This window comes from Ursus maritimus, unplaced genomic scaffold (genome assembly GCF_017311325.1).
Source record: "Ursus maritimus isolate PB19 unplaced genomic scaffold, ASM1731132v1 scaffold_10, whole genome shotgun sequence".
NCBI lineage: Eukaryota > Metazoa > Chordata > Mammalia > Carnivora > Ursidae > Ursus > Ursus maritimus.
The window spans coordinates 22,757,245-22,772,917 of NW_024423344.1; the positions used below are offsets into that span (position 1 = coordinate 22,757,245).

The window sequence follows — 15,673 nt, forward strand, 5'->3', positions numbered from 1 at the left end:
ACACACATACCACAACTTCTTCACTCATTCATCCACTGATGGACACTTAGATTGTTTCCATGTCTTGGCTACTGTAAATGATGCTGCAATGAACATGAGGGTGCAGTAACTTTTTGAGTTAGTTACTTCATTTCCTTCAGATGAATACCTAGAAGTAGAACTGCTGATCATACGGTAGTTCTATTTTTTAATTTTTTGAGGAACCTCCAGACTATTTTCCATAGTGGCTGGACCAATTTACATTCCCACCAACAGTGCATAAGAGTTCCCTTTACTCTGTATCCTCACCAACACTTGTTATTTCTTGTCTGCCACAGTTATTAAAACTAGCCAACCCTGAACTGTTACTCTACCCTGCTTTTCCTTTCCTGCAGAAACACCAATAATGGCTTTTAGGCTAGGCTTTTCTCTTGCTCTGCCTCCTGACCAAAACCTGAAGCTTTCCCCGTCATCTGGTATACATTTTGTGTCCCCTTCTTTAAGGAAATGTAGGTAAAAAAATTCCTTCAATGGCATTAACCTCTCCATGTTATTACCCAGTCACCTTCGTAAATTAAAAGCCTGTAAGTACAAGTGAGACAATTACAAAATAAAGTAACAAAAAGATTAATGAAATGGAGAAGAATCTGGGGGGGTGGGGTGGGAAGTCTGACAGACTGAGTGTTGACAGATCTTACCCCAAAGTTTAAATGTATTCAGTCCTTTTGGATGATAAATACATAGAAATTAGAGAAGGTAAACTTAAATTAGGAAACTGCTGANNNACATAAGAAACCAAAATACCTGAACTTTTCTTTTGATGGTGGCAACAGTGAATAGAGCTAGGAACATTCCATGGTGCTTGAAGCTCAAATTCCCTAACACAGATGTGGAGGTTCTTGCAGGGCAGCACAAGCACTTACCCATGCTTTACCTTCTCTATCAGGAAAGGACAGAATCTCAAATTAAGCAAGTGCTTGAGAATGTGAAATGGTATAGCCATTTTGGAAAATAGGCTGGCCATTTCTAACAAAGTTAAACATAGCCTTATCATACAATCCAACAATCATGCTCTTAGGTATTTACCCAATTGAGCTGAAAACTTATGTCCATCCAAAAACTTGTATGTGAATATTTAAAGCAGCTTTATTTATAATTGCTAAAAACTGGAAAGAATCAAGCTGTCCTTCAATAGGTGAATGGGTCAACAAAATTGGTATATTCATCAATGAAGTATTATCCAATAATAAAAAGGAGATATTAAGCTACAAAAAGAAATTGTTTAGACCATATTGCTAAGTGAAAAGAAGTTGGTGTGAAAAGGCTACATACTGTATAAATCCAACTAAATGACATTCTGGAAAAGATAAACATATAGGAACAGTAAAAGTATTAGTGGTTGCCAAGAAGGGGGCAATTGGGGAAAGCGGGATGGAGAAAGGAATGGGTAGAGTACAGGGGGATTTTTAGGGCAGTGAAACTATTCATTATGAGAATGTATTGGTGATGAAAGCCAAAGAATTGTATAATACCAAGAGTGAACCTTAATGTAAACTGTGGAACTTTATCAATATTGGCTCGTTAATTATAACAAATGTACCACACCAATATAAAATGTTAATAGGGAAAACTGTGTGGAAGATGTAGTATGAAAGAAATTCTTTGCTCAATTTTTCTGTAAACCTAAAACTGCTATAAAAATAAATTCTATTAATTAAAAAGGGGGGGGAAGAATGACAATTCTACAAACACAAAAAACCGTTCGGATGTTGCCACTCAGAATGAATGATAAATGTCTATTACAACTTCCCTAAGGCCAACACCAGTAGCAATGATGTCAGGTGGGATTCTTCTTATGTAATTCATGAGCCAAAAGACCCACGTATATAGTATGACATACTACCAAATACAGAACCAGAAAATATTGATGAAGTGATAATCTAAAGGGCCAACTATAAGAAAATTAATTTGATCCCAAGAGATGGAACAGAAATCATCCCATAATATATTCCCAAGAAATAGTATAATATTCCCCCAAAAGTCAAGACACGGGGCACTCTGTTATCGCCAATTTTTAACATCATGCATGTATATGACACTTCCCTCTGTCAAGAACTATCTTTTAGTTTGTTTCTCTACTACAGGCACAAACCAGGTGGTATCACATATCCACAGGCAAGCTCTAACTTGACCATGCTTGGCACATCAGTAAGTTACTGAGTTAAGACAAAGAACTGTCTGTTGTCAAGTTTATTAACCTCCCACCTCTGTTACCTATTTTTGTTCAGTTTCTTACACCCAACCAGAGCTATCAGTCTACTCTCTTTAGTATGTATCCTTCATAACTATTTCTTAGTTTTTTGATCCACTGCTCACTATCTCTGTTGATTTAAGACCTGACTCCTGACTGGCATATCTATAGAGTTTCCTCAGTCTTTTAAACATTTATTGAGTGCTTCAATTCAGATTCAGCAAACATTTACTGAGTTCCTTCACGTTCATTTCACCCTCATAGCTGCAGCCATTCTAAGAAGCTATCATTACCTCTATTTTATAGAGAAGCAAACAACCCAGAGAAGTTAGGTCACCCAAATCAAATCTAAATCTATCAGTCAAGTCCAGTGCTCCTTCTACTCACCTTTATCTCTCTATCAAATTACAACACACTCTGCTAGTTAGAATCTAAGGCTTCACTCCACCTCCTGACCTGTTTTTCAAACCCTACCCAAAAACATATCCCCTAGATCCACTGACAGCCCCCCCGCCGACCCGATCCTTCAAATCCCGCTCTAGTGGATTCTTCTATTCACAGCTCTTTTCTCTATATCCATCTACCCCACTACTGTAACATGCTAGCTCTGGTGCCCTCAAGATTTTGAGAAAAATTCTACGAAAAGAATCTTCTTTTCAAGGAAAGGAGAGAAATAAGTCAGGAGCATCGTGGTCTTGTTTCAGCCTGTTGTCGTCCCCTTTATAAACTATCAGCTATAGCAACTATATCAATGAACTGTAAGTAATTGCTTAATAGAGTCTTATAAAAAAATTGAAACCAGTGACTGCTCTGAGGAAATACTGATAACTGAAGATACTCCCAGAGCCTCAAAGTAAATGGGTACTGCCACATCCATTATTTTTGCAGGAAAAACAAACATCTTAACAAACTTAACTCTGACCATAAAAAGCAAGTTTAGTGAAATGAACTTGCTGCTAAAAGCTATTTGAGCACACGTGAAAATTAAAAACAAGATATACTTTTCATGCCACGCTTATACAAACCAGCAAAATTCAGGACCCAAGCCAACTGCTCTTGATTTTTCAACAGCAAAGTTAACAAAGTAGCCTCTTAATCTTGTAAGCAAATTATAATTATCCACTATAGATACTAAATTTATAAATTAACAGAATATTTTTTTTCTTAATTTCCCAAGAAGGTAGAAGGAGTAATGGTTAGGATCAAAACCTTTGTGTGATCTTGAGACTGTCTAAAACTCATTTTGTTTCATTTGCAAAATAGGGACAGGTATATCTACCTCATAGGATCATTGAAAGGATAAGATCAGGAAGTCCTTAGCACAATGTTTTTTACACAGTGAGCACTCAAAATGTTCCTTCTTCTCATTATTATTTATTATGTCCTTAAGTCTTTGTTTCCTCACCTGTAATATTAAAATCTCTATAGGGCAGTTGTGAGAATTAAACACAATCCTCTGTGTATCACAGATATTTATGAAAGCCCATTGTTCCCATCCCATCAGCATTTCAAGGGAAATCAGGAGTCAAAAAGCTACAAAACTACATTTATAAAGCCCTGGGTTGGAAAAAAAAATTAATCAGTTCTCAGGAATTACAAATTTGCTTTTAGGAGGGGGAGTCTGGTGAGGAGAGAAAAGTAGGAAGAAAAAGAAGACAGTTTTATTACTGTATGACGTAGACAGTCACTTAATCACATAATTCAAACATGATTTTATAATGATTTATAATAATCATTAAAATGTGAGGTTAAACTTAGTTAAAAACCAATCAGGGACTAATACATTGTCTAAAGTAAAACAAAAACAACTTTAGTGGCAACTAAAGATATACACAAGAAATTTAAACATTAATTAGTGAGACATTTTAGAGGCAACTTTAAAAACAGTCTCATTATTTCATTGTTTTATGAAACCAAAACAAGATTTTGAACTGGAGTTTAAAAGATGAATTAACAGGAACCCACTATTGTGAAGTCTGTTTTAAATTTTGCATTCTTCTGAAAGAAATACATGTGTACGAGACATAGGGAAATAAAAATTTCAGTTTCCTTACCTGTTGTGTTCCATCTGCACTTACAATAGGGGCAGATAGAAGAGAAATATCACTACTTAAAATCTGAGCTGTATCCAGTAGTGGTGGATGTTCTGCCATTATCAATAAGACATTAATATACCGGATAACCTTCCAATTCTGAAAAACAAAAATATATAGCCATCTGTGTGTACATGCTTAAAAGTATATTAAAATATAACACATTCAAGATTTGTCTCATTCTTTAACCTAAAACGATATTCTTGTGAAAGGAAATTTTATAATACTCTGTTGACTACTTTTTTTCTGTCAACAGACCGTTTAAGGAAATACATTTCTTACAACTTAGCCAAATGTACGTCACTGTAGACAGGAAACTAAGATATATTAAAGCCATGCATGGGCGCATGCGTGTCTCAGCTGGTTAAGTGACTTGGTTTCAGCTCAGGTCAGGATCTCAGGGTCACGAGGTCCTGCCCTGTGTTGGGCTCTGCGCTTAGAAAGGAGTTTGCTTGAGATTCTTTCCCCCTCCTTTTCCTCCCCCCTCTGCTTCTCTCCCCCTGCTCCTCCCCCCTGTTCACACTGTCTCTGAAGTAAAGAAATAAAATCTTAAAAAAAAAAAACCAATATATGAGCAGCTTCCATTTAAATTCCATGTCTGTCTCTTCATCCCTTCCAACTCTATGAAATATTTATTTAACCACCACTACTCCAGCTAAATACTAGATAATATTTAATATGGCAGTAAAATGCAATGACTGAGCAATTCTACCAGTAATTTTTCTCTGTGAGCAGAGAAGGTGATTATGAAGACCCAATCCCCTCCTCATTACTTTTATCAGTCTCTAGAAACTACAAAAGAATTATGAGTTGTCATTGATTCCTCAGAGCTATTTGATAGAAAAATTTGCTCAGGACTAGAATAAAAACCTTAAAGTTTCAAGTTTTAATCTCAGACACTGGTCTTCTGTTGCTCTGGTTTTACTGTTTTTTTCTAAGTGACACCTATTTTAAAATAAACCAAATCATTACTACAGTGATTAAAAGCACATATATTTAGACATCCTTAACTGTAGACACAGTGTCACTTATATAAAAAGTAAAAGACTTGATGTAAGCAAATTATGGTATATCTACCATATATAACATCAACCAATAAAATGTCAGCTAAGTACAAGAAAAGCTGAACATAACTGAGCTCAATCATAAATTTTACCAAATTAATACTAAAAGCAAAATTACTAATAGTTTTGGATGCTTGTAGGATTCTGAAATTCAGTAGCATCAAGATGTTTAACTTTTGTTAAGATATTAAATTCATGTTATTTATTTTAAAATCTTAAATCTTTGCAGAAACTCTCATACAGGTTAATTTAACCTAAAAACAGATTTCTATTTAGATATATAAAAATTGCTATAAGGTCTTTTAAAAATATTCAATAAAGTTATCTACCTCAAGATTTTATACTGAAGACCACAGTATGCAATATTTTATATTTAACTACTTTATAACAATGCATGTCATTAAACACATTATATAGATTATAATTATATGCACATATAATATATACATTTATGCTGTTTTTAACATATACATACATTATACATATAAACACATTTATATACACATACAAAAAGGGATAAGTCTAACTTCTGGCTTAATCTGTATTGCCATATTTCTTAAAGCCTGATAAAAATCAGTGAGGTAAAAAAAAAAAAGTAAAAAAAAAAAAACCATCAGTGAGTAAATCATGTCAAATAATTTCACTCTGTGAATATGTAAAAAGTTGTAAGAGAGGAAAGATTCAATGCATTATTTCCCCTCTTGCATGTCAAAGAAACATTTAGGGAAGCTAATAGGAGTAACCAGAAAGTTTACAGATAATTCACTTGTAAAATAAGTAAATAAATAAAAAAAAAAACCACTGAGTATTTTTTGTCATTATATTGTTTGTAATATTTTACATAATGTCTTTAGCTAAAACTGCAAACCACCATTACTACTTGAATTTTAGAAAGTAATACGGAAGATATAACCATAATTTAGTTTCAACAGGTGAAATGGAAGCTTACAAATACAAACACAAATTCCTTCTGAACCTCTAGTTAACGCCAAGAACAGTATTATTATAGATTGGATCTGAAGCCACATGATACGTTTTAACATTATCATTCCACTTAAGGCATTATCTCTAATTTTATTCTTTTCAAAGCTCTAACACATCAGAAGTTTCATTTATGAATTGCTTTCTTGCATGGATATACCCATCACACTATATGTAAAGGTTTTATTTAAGCTTGCAAATTAGAAACTACAGCCATCCAACTGAAATGATGCATTTAGAAACCTAAAAATTCCTTTACTCCTGTAGAGGGAACACTGTCAGCTTTTCCTTTCAATCAATTTCTTCTAATTCTGTTATTTCTACTTCTTACATTCTCATCTTGGTGACTACAAACACCCACTTGTTTTAAGTTACGCATCTATTTTGTTTTTAATAATGTAATATTTGAAATATATGCAAACGAGGGGAGGGATGATTTGATGCATTTGCAAATTTTCATGGAATAATATCCCCCTATGGCTCATTTCAAGCTATCTTGGTTTAAAAACTGACCTGAAAATTCCTGATTTTTAACAATCAACTTCTGTATACAAGTACAAGATGTACAAGTACAAGTACAAGTACAACTTCTGTATACAAGTACATCAATATTTAATTATTTGTGTAGCAATAATACAACAAAGTATTAACATTTGGGAAAGCTGGGTGAAGAAAAACTAAATATCTCTATACTACTCTTGCAACTTTTAAGTCTGAAATTTTAATTAGTGTCAAATTAGATAATATTAAAAAAATTAACACCAGGTAGAATGCAGATCTGAATGTAAAAGATAAAACAAATAGCTTCTAAAAGATAATACACAAGAATATCTCCATAACCATGAGACAGAGAAAGAGTTTTTAGACAGGGTACAAATTATATTTCTTAGATCATAAAGAAAAATGAATACTAAACTTCATTAAAGTTAAGAACTACCATTCATTAAGAAATATCTTTAAGAAAATGAAAAGGCAAGCCAGACTGAAAGAAGCTATTTTCAACATATATAACTGAAAAACAGCACATATTTTGCATTTATACAGGCCTCCTACAAATTGATTAAAAAAAAAAAAAAAAAACTACCACAACAGAAAAATACCAAGAGACTTGAATAGGCTCTTCCCAAAAGTGGAAATTCAAGAGATCAATATACATATGAAAATATCCTCAAATTCATTAACTACTAGGAAAAAGCTAATTAAAAACCACAATGAAATGCCTTCATATATTCCCTAGGATTGTAAAAATGAGAAAGACAATATCAAGTATCACGGAGGCTATAGGCAACTGGCACACTCATATGGAATGGCAGTAGAAATTCATAAAATCATTTTGGAAACCACTTTTATATTATTTATCAAAGTTGAACACATAAATATTCTATGACCCAGTTATGATCCAGTTATTGGACTCCTACTCTACCAAATAGAAATGCATGCACATATGCACCCAAAAAAGTACATGAAGGTGTACACAGCAGCACTATTCTTTACTAGCGCTAAACCGTAAACAACTTAAAGGTCCCTGGACAGTAAATGGTAAACTTTATCTAATTCATCCAATGGACTACTATACAGCAATGAAAATTAAGGAACTAGTGAACAGGAAACAACACAGATAAATTTCACAAATACAATGTGAGTGAAAAACAGACAAAATACATATAGCACAACTTTATTTATAGAAAGTTCAAAACAATAAAAACCAATATATGGTGTTAAAAGTTAGGATAGGTGACTGTCTTTGGAGAAAAAGCATGGGAACTTGGAGGGGCATGAAGGCAGTTTCTGGGGTGCTGGTACAGTTCTATGTCTTGACTTGGAAGGCTGTTATGTGATAATTACCACTATTACCACATAATTATGTGAAAATACCATTACGAATTGAGCTGTATATTGATACGCACATACTTCTCTGTGTCTACTTCAAGAAAATTATTTTTAAAAGTTAACATGACCACATGGTCATCTCAATTGATACAGAAAAAGCATCTGACAAGATCTAACATCCTTTTATGATAAAAACACTCAACAAATTAGGAATAGGAGGAAACTACAACATAATAAAGGCCATAGGTGAAAAGCCCACAGCTAACATCATGCTCAGTGGTAAAAGACTATCAACTTTTCCTCTAAGACTGGGAACAAAGCAAGGATGCTGACTTTAACCACATCCATTCACAATATTGGACATAGTACTGAAAATCCTAGCCAGAGCCATTAGGCATGAAAAACAAATAAAAGGCATCCAAATTGGAAAGGAAGAAGAAAACCATCTCTGTTCACACATGACATGATCTCGTATGTAGAAAAACCTAAAGAGTCCATTAAAAAGCTGTTAGAACTAGTAAATTCAGAAATGCACGACAAGAAATGAACACAGAAAAATCAGCTGCATTTCTATACATTAACAATGAACAATCTAAAAAAAGAAATTAAGAAAATAATCCCATTTAAAGTAGTATCAAAAAGAATAAAATACTAAGGAATAAATCTAACCCCAAAAGTGGAAGATTTGTATACTGAAAACTATAAAATATTGCTAATAGAAATTTAAAACGACACAAATAAATGGAAAGATCCTGTGTTCATAGATTAGAACATTTACTATTGTTAAGAAGTCGAGATTTCCCAATGCAATCCACAGGTTCAATACAATCCCTATCAAAATCCCAATGGCTTTTTTTTTTGCAGAAATAGAAAAATTCACTCTAAAATTTCTACGGAATCTCAAATAGCTAAAACGATTTTGAAAAAGAACAAAGTTAGAAGACTCAAACTTCCTGGTTTCAAAACATATTACAAAGCAACAGGATTCAAAACTGTGGTATTGGCATAACAACAGACAAACACACCAATGGAAAAGAATAAAGAGCCCAGAAATAAACTTTCACATGTCTAGTCAAATGATCTTTGACAAGGTGCCAACACCATTTAATGAGGAAAGGACAGTCTGTTTAACAAATGGTGATAGGAAAACTGCATATCCACATGCAAAAGAATGAACTTGGATTCTTTTACCGTATACAAAAATTAACTCAAAACGGATTAAACAAGACCCAAAGCTATAAAGCTCCAAGAAAACAGAGGAAAAGATTGGACTTGGCAATAATTTCTTGGATATGACACCTAAAACAAAGACCACAAAAGCAAAAATAGACATATGGGACTACATCAAACTTGAAAACTTCAGTGCGTCACAGTACACATTCAATGGAGTAAAACCGCAACCTATGGAATGGGAAAAATATTTGCAAACTTAGTTGTGGCTGCTACAAAATACTATACGCTGTTGCCTTCACCAAAGGACATTTATTTCTCACAGTTCTTGAGAATTTAGGAGTACTTGAAAGTATACATATGAAAAAACATTAAGTAAAAATATTATAGTAGTAACCATATCAAGATGATAAATTACAGTGATTTTTTTTCTATTTCCCCAATAATTTTATAACGTGGATATGGTTATACCACTTTCACCAAAATTTCAATTAAAAAAAAAACAGTCAGCTTGAAAAGCCCTAGGCAACTACAGTCATCTTTGGCTTACTGACCATCTAAAATGGCCTTTTAGGAAATTTCAATAAATTTTGTTTGAACTTAGACTTTATCCAAATTAATAATTCATCTTACAAACTGATATCTTAACATGTATTTTTCCAAATTAGACCTCTATTTAATTTTTTTAGATTTCTGGATTTTATTTTCTAAACTTGACTAAATTAGATTTTTAAAAAAGCACTTTAAGTCACCTGCAGTGGAATTTCCTGAGATGAAAGTCACGGGAATCACTCTGTGAAATCATCTAATCATTTCTTATCAGAAACTTAAAACAGATATTTCACAGATTTTATTTAACAATGAGATGATATTAGGTTATTTTGTATTTTTCCCAAGACTAATTCTCTCAACTGCACCAATCAATGTTAACTGTACTTCAGAAAAATGACTCTTAAAAATAGGTTATTAAATTTAACTTTGGTTCACCTAAATTTCTACATTTTAATGTGAACTTTCATTAGGACATAAAAGACAATTGTATTTTTTTTAATTATAAAAGAAATGTATATTCATACAGAATGTAAGAGGGAGAAAGAATACTAAGGAAAGACAGTGCTATCAATGATTTTAAATGACTGATATCAAATAGGGAAAAAAATTCTTGATTATTCAAAGACCTATGATTAGTTCACGCTTCTTATTTTCTCTCCAATGCCCACTTTCTCATTTCTTTGGTTATTAGAAGTCGAAAGGGAACACTAGTGTAATATTTGGCTCAAGAAAAGACTGCAACTAAGAGTATTATGTTAAAAAAAATAGAGGTAGTCCTCAACTTAGAAATAGGCTGCCTTCCAACATTACATTTAGAAGTCAGAAATACTTGGGAAATTATTTTCCCATAAAAACACGTAATATATAGTGGTTAGACTCTCAGATCATGCTACAAATGTTCAATTTAACCTCTAAACATATCTTTCTTAAATATTTTTATTTGTAGAAAATTTCAAACATACACCAAAGTAAACATAATAGTATGATGAACTCCCACGATGAACTGAACACCCAGCTTCAACCATTTCAACATATGGCCAACCTGGTTTCATCTACACCATCATCCATTTCTTCCTGTCCTATTTTGAAGTACATTATATAATTTCATCTGCAAATATTTCAGGATGTACCTCTGAAAGATAAGAACTCCCCTTTTTTAAACATAATTACAAAACCATTACTATACATAAAAATCAGTAATTCCTTAAATTAAATATGCAGTGTTCAAATTTCAAATCAAATCATTTTTACTGAAATTTGTTCAAATCAGGAATCCTATTAGGAGAAAACCTACTAATGGTTTTCATGTCTTTTACAAGCTCTTTTAATCTAAATTCTTTCCATTTGATTGTTATGACTTCTATAATACAATGTTTTAAAAATCAATAATTGGTATCTGTCCTTAAAGGTGACAATAACTAGATTATATAGGTATAAATGATGAACCTTTTAATCCTGATATTTCAAGAGTCATATCACTGTATGTCATCTAAAAGGTTGTAACTACATTCCATTGTTTAAAGGAGTCGGTATGTTAACATTTTCTTTCCCGGTACCTGAGCCCCATATCTCTTAATAGTTTCTGTATATCTCTAGTAAAGGGATAACTACTCTTTCTTTGTAAAAATCTACAATGTTATGCACAGTGAGTGAAAATATACTATAACACTTGGTTAAATAGAGAAATGAAAATACTGAGACAAATAGTTTTACTGAGTAAGCGTTTTGACCATACAGCTGTGTCCTCAATAAGGAAAATTTAGGAGATGTAATCAGTTCTGTCCATTACACAGACAGCAAATCTTACAAACCCAAGCCTGTCTCTCCATCTCTGTCATCATTACCTTAGTCTCAACCTTCAACTCTTTTTACTCAGAGGACTCCAAAGCCTCTATGACAGATTGTATTTTCCGAAGACAGCTGTAAGATCTCCTATCCCACAAGCTCTTCTAGAATCTGGATACTTATTCATCAAGAGAGGCAAACTATTTCCCCTTCCCTTGAATCTGTGTGGTTTTGTGACTTGCTTATAAGTAACAGAATGCTGTGAAAGTAACTCTATGTGACTTCCAAACCTGAATCAAAAAGAGTGATTCAGCTACCACCTGTTTGCTAAAACCCACCAGTTGGAGCCCTGAGCCACCATGTTAGAAGTCAAACTACCCTCAGGCAGCCACACTGCAAGAAAGCAGAGCCATATGGAGCAGCCACACACAGGTGCTTTACTGGGCAGTGCTAGTCTTCTATTCCAGGGATTAGCCATTTGAGTGAATAAGCTTTCGTGTGATCCCTGTCCCATGTCATCAATATACTAGCAACACCTGCAGCTTTTCAATCTTGAGGCCCCAAGCATCATAAAACATAAATAAGCTATCCTTGCTGTACCCTTTCTGTATTCCTGATCCACAGAATCCACGAATACATTAGCATGGTTGTTTTAAGTGACTGTGTTTGAAGAAAACTGGTTATGCAGCAACAGTAACTGAAACAGCCTCATAACAGGATGCAATGGACTGCATGTTTGTGTCCCCTCAAAATTTGAAAAAAAAAAAAAAAAAAGCGTCAATCAATGAAGGTAATTTAGAGAATACTCAATTTTAAGATGACTAGAAAAATCTCAAATAGCCCATTTCTAAGATAAATATAGCATCAATATATTGAAACAGTGTCTTCTATATCTACCTATAATTATCATTAAGATATTAAAATTTTATTACCACCCACCATTACTTTGTCTAAGAGCATATCTGGGCATCTTTTCATTCTCTTGCACAAAAATTTAAAGGAGTAATGTGAGGATTTTATATTTTATTATGAAAATTTCCAAATCCATAGGAAAGCTGAAATAATTAAACCATGAACATCATGTACTTGCCATGTAGGTTCTAAAATTAACATTTTCCTTTATTACATGCATTCCTCTGTCCCATCTTTTCTTTAAAAATGCATTTTAAAGTTGTAGATACTAGTATATTTCACCCCCAAACACGTCAAGCATGTTTCAGTAGCTACTATTCAATATACTTAGCTATTTGAAGGTAAAATTTGCATATAACGAAATGCACAAATCCTAAGAATGCCATTGTGTGAGATATCTTGAAACAAATTCTACCACTACCAGTATTTAAAATTCCACTGCTAATCCCATTCCTCCAAAACTCTGGTTTTCAAACTTTCACATGTATCAGAATCATCGCCAGGGCTTATTAAATAGGCTGTTGGGCCTCACACCTAGTTTCTGATTCAATAGGTGTGGAGTAAGACTCCAAAATTCACATTTCTTTTTTTTTTTTTTTTAAGATTTTATTTGTTTGACAGAGACAGCCAGCGAGAGAGGGAACACAAGCATGGGGAGTGGGAGAGGAAGAAGCAGGCTCATAGCGGAGGAGCCTGATGTGGGGCTCGATCCCATAACGCCGGGATCACGCCCTAAGCCGAAGGCAGACGCTTAATGGCTGCGTCACCCAGGCACCCCCAAAATTCACATTTCTAGTAAGTTCCCAGGTTAACCTCATGCTGCTAGTCCCAAGACCATATTGATCTAAGACTAAACTAATGTTTACTTACATATTTTTTTCTTTTAAGTTTTGAATTTAAGTAATCTCAAACAAAAATGACCCCGAGATCAAGAGTCACATGTCCCTCTGACTGAGCCAGCCAGGCACCCCACTAATTTTTACCTAAGTATTAACTGATAATGAAGATATCAACCTCTTAACATTAAGGTATACTTCATTCTTGAAGGCCCCATCCCAGATGTGAATACATTCATATTCTCAAACTAGAAATAGATTAAAATAATTTCCTTGAGGAAAAGAAAATATTTGTAAAGTAAGCAAGTTTAATAAGGACTTTGAAATTGCCTTTGGGTATTTCAAATCAATATATTATGAGCCAAATCCATTTTCCTCTCAAAATTGCTATTTCCTATAGGTTAAACAAAAAGAAGAAATTTTCAAATAATCTTGGGAAATGAGAGAGTAATGGTCAACTGTACTAAACAAACATACATCAAGCACATACAATGTGTCAACTAGACTTTTAAAATAACTTTATTAAGGTATATTAGATATTTATCAAATGGCATGTTTAAAGTATACAATTTGATAAATATTGACACAAGAACATACCCATGAAACCATTACTACATCAAGATAATGAACCTACCCTTCACCCTCCAAATTTTCCTATCTGTAATCCTGCCTTTGAATTTCCATATGAATAATGATGTTCCACAAGTGCTTATTTGCCATCTGTATAGCTTTTTGATTAAGTAGCTCTTCAAAACTTTTGCCCATTTTGTTACTGGATTTGTTTATTATTGTTTTAATAGTATTTTGTATATTTTGTATACCAGTCCTTTGTCAGGTAAGTGATTTGAAGATCTTTCTCCCAGTCTGTGGCTTGTCTTTGCATTCTCTCACCAATGTCTTTCGAAGAACATGAGTTTTAACTATGAAGTCCAACTTAATTTTTTGATTTATGGATGGTGATTTTGGTATTGTACCTAAGAGAGCTTTGCCTAATCCAAGATTACAAAGATTTTTCTCCTATGTTTTCTTCATGAAATTTTATAGTTTTCAGCTTTATATTCTACTTGTTCTATCCACTATTGAGGGGTACTGGAATCTCCACTAAAATTTCCATTTGTATATTTTCCTTTGCAGTTCCACCATATAATTTAAAGCTCTTCTTACATGCATAAAAATTTAGGATTATGTCCCCTTGATGATTTAATCCCTTTATAATTATGAAGTGACCCTCTTTATCCCTGGTAATAATAGTCCTTGATCTGAAATCTAACTTCTGATCTCATATAGTAACTCCAGCTTTTTTTTGGATAAGGTTAACATGCCATATTTTTTGCATCCTTTTACTTTTAACATATATGTATCTTTATATTTAAAGTAGATTTCCTGTAGATATGATATACTTGGGTCTTGATTTAAAAAAAAAAAACAATCTAATCCAAGATCGCTGCCTTTAATTACAGTGTTTAGGCCATTCATATGTAATATGATTATTGATATGGTTGGGTTTAAATGTACCATCTCATTTTTTATTTGTTCCTTGTGTTATTTCCTTTTTCTTCTTTATCTGCTTTATTTCAATTATTGTTATATCACTTTATGTCCCCTGTTGGCTTAGTCTATTATTCTTTGCCACTTCAGTGGTTGCTTTAGGGCTTATAATATGCATTTCTAACTTATCATACACTAACTTCAAGTAACATTATACTAATTCAGGTATAAGTATCAGAACCTTGTAATAACATACCTGCAATTTCTCCCCTTCTGAACTCTGTGCTATTGTTTTCATATATTTCACTTACATGTTTTAAACCCTACAATCATTATCATTTTTACATTACACAGCCAACTGTCCTTTAAAGATACCTAAATTTTTTAAAAAATCATATATATTTACCCATTAGATACCATTTCCAGTGCTCTTCATTCCTTTCTGTAGGTCCAGGTATCCTCACAGTTTAATTTTCCTTCTGATTAAAGAACTCCATTTAACATGTCTTTTAGTACAGGACTTAAAATAATATTCATCTTTTGTTATTTGAAAAGTATTTTGCCTGTTTTTGAAAGATATTTTTGCTTGGTAAAGAGTTTAGGTGATAATTTTTAAAGATATTGCTCCACTATCTTCTGCCTTACATTGCTTCTGATGAGAAATCTGCTATTACTCTTACCTTTGTTCTGTTTTTCTTTGGCTTCTTTTAAGATTTCTTTTCTCTTTGTCAC

General features: G+C 33.2%; 1 protein-coding gene across 1 annotated transcript in view; it reads right to left on the reverse strand.

The window, feature by feature from the left end:
• FNDC3A (fibronectin type III domain containing 3A) overlaps positions 1 to 15,673 on the reverse strand; it is a 158,558-nt gene that overhangs the window by 128,179 nt on the left and 14,706 nt on the right. The window contains exon 2 of the mRNA XM_040622764.1: positions 4,285 to 4,422. Within this exon, the coding sequence (XP_040478698.1) occupies positions 4,285 to 4,383 (99 nt within the window). The 5' untranslated portion in view covers positions 4,384 to 4,422. The remainder of the gene's footprint in view (positions 1 to 4,284; positions 4,423 to 15,673) is intronic.